The sequence below is a fragment of the Sciurus vulgaris genome, assembly GCF_902686455.1.
Source record: "Sciurus vulgaris genome assembly, chromosome: 7".
NCBI lineage: Eukaryota > Metazoa > Chordata > Mammalia > Rodentia > Sciuridae > Sciurus > Sciurus vulgaris.
This window is the reverse complement of record NC_136467.1, coordinates 59,233,215-59,240,451: the sequence shown is the minus strand read 5'-3', so window position 1 is coordinate 59,240,451 and position 7,237 is coordinate 59,233,215. Positions and strand designations below refer to the sequence as shown.

The 7,237-nt window shown below is 38.7% G+C and overlaps 1 protein-coding gene across 1 annotated transcript in view; it reads left to right on the top strand.

The window, feature by feature from the left end:
- Positions 1 to 353: 353 nt before the first annotated feature.
- LOC306666788 (uncharacterized protein) overlaps positions 354 to 7,237 on the top strand; it is an 88,487-nt gene continuing 81,603 nt past the window's right edge. Inside the window, exons 1-2 of the mRNA XM_079149064.1 lie at positions 354 to 472; positions 1,717 to 1,806. Of these exons, the coding sequence (XP_079005190.1) occupies positions 361 to 472; positions 1,717 to 1,806 (202 nt within the window). The 5' untranslated portion in view covers positions 354 to 360. The remainder of the gene's footprint in view (positions 473 to 1,716; positions 1,807 to 7,237) is intronic.

Below are 7,237 nucleotides of genomic sequence, written 5' to 3'. Positions count from 1 at the left end.
GGCGGGCGGGCGGGGGTGGTGGCCGCGCCTCGGCCGGACATCCCCAACTCCTCTTCCCTAGCGAGCCAGGGGTGAAGCCGGGGTGCAAAACTGCTGGGGATCCTCGTGACCCCAGAGACTAAAGTTTCCAAAGACGTCCTTCTCAAAGTGTACACTGGTTCTAAAATGAATCCAGAATTCGCTGTTATACTACGCAGAGAGCGGTGGAGCTGAGTAGCAGATCCAAAACCAGCTGTGTCTGCCCTCTCACCCCCTACTCCACGCACTCCATAAACAAAATGAAGAGCTAAATGACCAGAGAGGGAAAGGGAATTTATGGGTGTATAAGACAGAGAAAGGCTAATCTCTTCATCCAAATCAATGAACATGGTTACCCATGTTTCCCAGGTAAAAAAAGAATGGTTAAAGGTCGTAGACCCGTGTGCAAAGAATAAAATCGAAAACACAAATGGACAAAGCGTTCAAATAAGTAGTAAGTGAATGCATGCAATTTAATGTAATCAAGTACTTTCTTTCCAGGAAATTAGCAAAGTTTTCTTTTGCTTGGGTAACCAAACCACGTGGTGGTTGGTGAGGTGTCAGTGAAACAGCTTATCCAAGGATTTTCTCTACTACTTCTTGCTCACTTTCATCTTATATAACTATGTTGGTATTAGTAATTCCAGGAACAAATATTTATTGAGTAATCAGTGTCTCTTCTGAGCCCCAGAAATAACCACAGAAGTAATGAATGACAAAATGAACTCCCTTTAATTGATACTAGAACTAAGGCTCAAAAAAGAAAACATGTTCCTACACCTCACAGAAACTACTAGACTCTCAGTTCTCAACTGTTAGTCTTTATTTTAGGGATTTGTTCAAATGTTGCAAACTCAGTTTGAACTGGATAAAGTCCATATATATGTCATGAATTAGAAATATGGCTAGGGAGATGAGAAGGCCCTGAGTTTTGACATCAGATTTACTCTGGGTTTAGATCTGACTTCCTATTTAATCTTCTACATTTCAATGTAATATACATTTATGTTATTCTATTATATATTTATATTATACATTTATATTATTTAATCTTCTACATTTTAAGGATTATATTCAGAATTATTGTAAAATTAAAAGCTCAGAAGCAACAAAGATGTGCTATGTGACAGATTCTGTGATTCTACACACCTGATCATTTGTTTGGAGCTCCTCCTCTTGATTGAGTTGAGACCTGTGACTTGCTTCTAAAAAATAAATATAGCAAAGGAGATGAATGTCACTCCTGTGACTGTAGTTCATTATAAGACTTCCCTCTTGCTGGCAGGCCCCCTCTAGAGACTATCCTGTCTGGGTTGATGAAGCTGCCATGCTGGGGACCTAGGAGTGGTAAGAGTGTGGATGGCCTCTAGGAGCTGAAAAGCAGCCTCTAGCCCAACAGCCAGCCAGCTAGAAGTCAGGCTTCGCTTTCCTAGTGACCCACAGAAATGAATTCTGTCAACAGTCTAAATGACCTTGGAAGTAGATTTTTCCAAAGTCAAGCATCAAGATGAGAAACAAAAATAACCATACTGTATTTGCAGCTTTGTGAAACCCTCAGCAGAGGACCCAGATAATTCATACCTTGATTCAAAGCATGCATAAATTACAATTCCTTTATTGGTAAATGTGTTAAATATTGCTGCCCTGTTATGTGTTCTGATTTTTCTTTCTTACCCCTTTACATGTATTTTCCTGCAGAGTCTTCATGGGACAAAAACTTTGATGGAATGGTGCCCCATAAGCATAAGGAATCCCAGGGACTTCCAGCTCATTTCTCCTTCAAAGATTGTATGTCCAAGATTCACAGTCTTCCTCCATTCAGGTCCTTCAGATTCTGCTCTTGATTGCAACTGCTGTGGCTGGACAGCTGTGTGGCTTCTACTGTCTAGAAGCTGCTTTCAGCTCTTAGAGGCCACCCACACTTTCTTACCTTGCCTAAGTCCTTAGGACTTCAGACCGGGTTGATGAAGTAAGCCAACACTAAAGTCAGCTCTGCTTATGTAGTATGTTGCTCAGCAGTGTGTGGAATGTTTATGGTAAAGAACTAGGAGCAGGCAAAGTACTTAAATCAAGTCTGACTTAATCCATTTGGTAAAGCTTTAACTTGAGTCTTCTAGAGTCTCTGCTTTTCCTGCCCCTTGACATCAACTTGCTTCTCCTTCCGTCTCAACCCCTGGGGTTTATGTACTTATTTGCTTATTGCCCCTGCTTGCAGATATTAACCAGTCTGACTTGTTCTCCTTTGCTGCTTCTTTGATTTTTTTTAATCCTTTAATAATTTTATCTAGTTCTCTTTCTCTATATCCTTCATTTTCTTTTTTTTAATCACTGTATTTTTACTATACAAAAAACATGTGAATATAGTATCATATACTAATATATATTGTATGGCATCAAGCTATATCTGTTAACTATCTTTTCAGACCATAAGAGCTTGGAACTCATTTCTTCACATATAAAAATCATCCTTTAAATGATTGTATATTATTATATTATTAGTATATCACAATGTATCCTTCCCCTTAACTATTTAGGTTGTTTCTAGTAGTTTGAAAAACAAACCAATGTGAGTGCATGACTCCTTGTGCACATAGATGATTTCCTTAAGACATGCATCCAGAAGTACTGCTTTGAGTTATATCCATTTTTATTTTACTACCAACAAACTGTTCTCTAGAATGGCTATGACAGTTTATAGGACTGCCAGCTGCATAGGAGCATTGCATTCACAAAATAACTGCTAGAACTGAACCAAGTAGTATGTTCTCATAGAATGCCATGGAAATAAAGCATGACTGAAGCACAAACTCTTCACAGTTCTGAGACTGGACAGCTAGTTCCACCATTGTGCTCATGACTAAAGTGGGGTGGGCCATTGTTGAATTTTCAGATTAGCAAAGCCTAGAGGCTGATCAGTTTTAATTTCCATTAGTCCTCCTTAGATCTTAATAATAACCATACCTCTAATGCTATAATTAAGAAGATAAGATGATTCAGATGTATCGTATCATTCTTTCTTTTTAAGGAAAGGGAAAGGAAATTTATCTGGCTTGCTTTTTTGTGTGTGTGTGCTGGGGACTGAACCAAGAGCTTTCACTCTACCAACTGAGCTATATCCCCAGCCCCTATCTGGCTTTTCAAAGTTGCCAGATAAACTGGACTTGAAGGAAGTATCAAGCATCTACTCTCTCGGTTTGCTTTTATTCTGTGAAATGATGCAAATTAAGCTCTTAACAGTGTTTGAAACAGAAGCTGTTTCACAACTATTGTTATTATTACCCACATATATCTGAGTTTTGTATGCAAAAATATGTGTAATGTATATATAGTAAATATATGATTTTTGATATTGACAGTGATCTCATTTTTATATCTTTTTCCTTTTTATATTGAATTATATTGTGTGTATAATTAAAAAGGCAAAGAACTCTTTAGCAAGAGCTAAGAGCACAAGAAAGGATCTTGAGCTAGGTGCTCTGGTGCATGCCTGTAATCCCAGTGGCTCGGGAGACTGAGGCAGGAAGATCACAAGTTCAAAACCAGCCTCAGCAACTTAGTGAGGTCCTAAGCAAATAAGCAAGACCCTGTCTCAAAATTAAAGATATAAATTAAAAGGGCTGGGAATGTAACTCAGTGATTAAGCCCCTCTGGGTTTAATTTCTCTACCAAAAAAAAAAATCTTGACTTTATTGTGGACCAGATGATTTATGGAATTGTCCCCTTTTACAAACCTATTTAAATATCAGAGATGTGCTGCTCAAATGACCACTGGAAGATGGCACAGCCAAGAAACACTGGACAACCTTTCCTCTGATCACACCAACCCACAGAAGGACTAAGTACCTTCTGTGTACTTTCTCCAAGCCTGGATATTTTACACACAATTGGTGTCATCCTCTCTCTGTTTCTGTCTCTATCTGTCTGTCTGTCTGTCTGTCTCTAACTCTCTCTGATGTCTTTGGAGTCTAGGAAACTGATATATACAGCATTCTCGTTTGGGGCTTCCTGGGCAGCAGAAGTAAGTATCCATTGAACTGTCACTTTCCTGTGGATTGCATCTTTAGGTCTCATTTACTTATCAGTAAATGAGAGGAAGACAGTCCTGTCTGTACCCCCTTTATAGAGGCATTCCAGGAGTTAGCTGAGTGGTGTCCAATCTCACTTACTTTGCTACATTTATTAGCAATGCCTGGGGTTGAATTCGTAGAATCATAAGATAGAAAGGCACATCTCAGGAGGCCACCCACCCAGCCAACCCCATCTTTCAGAAGGGCTGCAACCAAGCAGCAATCAGCCAGGGTTGATTCTCCTTCATTTTCCTGCATGACTTATTTATGGCCCTAAAACCCGGCAGAGTCAGTAATGCCCTTTCTGTCCCTCTCTAAATCTTTCCACTCTTAAACTGAATCCCTCTTGGGACTTCTTTCAAACTGGTTCCTTAATCTTCTCTGGATTGTCTCCAATGTCTTTGTATTCAGTTGAAGCTGAGGAGCTCTAAACTCAGAGTTCCCTCTAATACTAAGCAGTCTTGAGCAGAGTAAAGACAATTTGTGTTCCTCAGTGCCATCTAAGAGTGACTCTAGGCAGAGGGAGCATGTAGTACAGGGAAAAGAGGGGCTTTTGTGTCCAAGAGAATTGAGATAAAAATTCAGCTGTATAGTTTGGCAGCTGGTGACTACTGGCGAGTCATTGACTTTGCTTTTTCTCAGTCCTTCATCAGTGAAAGGAACAATAATGCTTCATAAGGTCATTATGAGAAGTAAATAAGTTGGCATGTATAAAGTCCTTGGTATACGTTGTACATATTTTTTATATAAAAGGACCTTGTATACAAACCAATTGTTTCATCGGGTGTTCAGTGGAAGAAATATTAATTTCCAAAGCTGGAGAAACACATGCAAATTCTGGACTTGCTGAAAAACAGAACTGTCCTGTAGTCTAGTGAATTTTCAAGAGTTCTTTAAAACTTTCTTTAATTTTTGCCTTAAATGCTGAGTTTAGAGCCTAGCTCTATGACCAGAATCAATTTTACAACTTAGCAGTTCCCACAAGTTTATAAAGCATTCCTAAAAACAATTTTTAAAAACTCAGTGATTTTGGAACTATTGCCCAAAGATAAATAATTTAACACATCTATATATCTATAGCTTGCTCTATCTATCTATCTATCTATCTATCTATCTATCTATCTATCTATCTATCTATCTATCTATCTATCTCTCAAAGAGCATTGACTTGCTTTAGAAATATCTCCTGCAGTTGCTGGAATGCTCTGCAATATAGAAAATACAAAGAAAAAACAAAAACTCATATATGAGCAGTGTTTGAAGTAGTCAGTACCTCAGAGATAAAAAGTACATACACATATTTTTTAAGACCAAATAGAAAGTGTTGCAAATAAAGAAATTTTCTGAGATCTAATAACAAACAAATGAAAAAGAAACACAAAATCTTAGGATGCCCATCAAAGTAAGTCACAGCTAACTACTGCTTATAGTGGGTGAGGCACTCTTCTAAGCAAGCCCCATGTATTAAGGTGTTTACTCTTCCTACGTATTTGTAAGTAGGTATTGTTTCCACCCCCAATTTCTAGATAAGGAAGCTCCAGTAAGGAGAGATTTTTCTCTCAATGTTTAGTAGCCTATGTGGCAGAGCTGGATTTCAGCTGGAGGGACAGGGGCTCCAACAGGCTGCACCTTTTAAGGCTGCACCTATTGCTGCTCTAGCGTGTTGCTGGTTGGGAAATTCTAGCAAATCCCTGTCTCTGGCCCTAACTTGGGAAGCAGCCTAACACAATAATTGAATACACACATATTTTGGTATCTAAATGACTCATATTTTGATCCCAGCTCACCACTTAATGAAGAATCAGGGAGGGGTGATGAGATTATCTTCTCCGCTCCCTCCATCTCAAACCCTGCCTGGTAAAGAAACTGAGATCTAAAGGATTCAGATGTTTAAAATAGAAATCATGTTCTGTACCCAAACACTGAGTTGTTTGCCACCTTCTGAGTCAGATTGCTGTCATCAAATCATCATGTATTCAGAAAGCATTCTGTACATCAGTTTTCTCTGGTGCACTAAGTAGTTTTTTTTTTTTTTTTTAATGTATAATCTACTAACTACACATAAAAAACTCAGTGTGGATTAGGGAGAAACCTAGTGTATTAGCACTTGGAGTTAGCACTAATTTAAATAAGATAAATTATCAGTATTTTCTCCAATTTGGTACCTCACCATTATCATCACCTAAAGCACATCCATTTAATATTTAAGCAGATAGTAGGAAAAGCTACCATTTGTTGAGCACTTACTTTGTGTTAGGAGTTCTTCTTAGACTACCTCATTCAGTTTCTCATTGAGGTTGTTTGACGGGAAATTGAGGCACAGTATAGTCTCTGGCAACTAGTTTCAGTTCCCACTCTACCCTAAAGTGGTGGAGGCAGTGTTCAAACTCTCACTTCAATTCCTATGTGTGCGTATGTAGACATACGCCTCTACTGATTCCCAAAGTATAAAGGTCAGGCTATGTTTATAACTTCTGATCCACCACATTGTAGCTTTAGAAGTCATTATCTAGCTAATATCTAGTTTATTATAAAATTTGCATAGTTGTCAATCCCCCTGAGTCCTCCGCATCCCCAGATGAACCTCTTGTCCTGGCAGATTCCATATTCTGATTCTCACTGAAAAATCTTCACACTGGAAAAACAAGAGTCTTATGTATGACTATCTCAAAAACTATTATCCAGAAAGGAAGAAAAATCAGATGACACAGTTCTGCAAATGTGAACAAAAGATTAACCCTGATTAACTCAACCCCTGGCTCTGAGTTATTTCACAGTAGCAAGGGCAAAAATTCTTGGCTGTGTTAATCACATTTGGATGAAACACCAAGTTTTACAGAAATCATCTCCAGATTGTTGTTTTGTTTCTGGCACATTAATACAACTAATTCATCAGCAGAATGAGCAAGCCATCCTTGCAATGGAGCCAGGCTTCCTTGGATCAAACAGTCACCGCAAGCTGTTCTCCAGAATCCGGGAAAGGCTGTATGAAGGCTGTGCTACGCAGGTTTTGCTTTTGAATTCACTTGGCCACTGACAAGTATATGAATGTAATAGACATTTAATGCAACAGGAAACCAGGTTACATGATACCAGTTCCAGGGACTTCCAGGTGTTTCTCAAGTACACTGTGCTTTTTCTAAATCACCTAA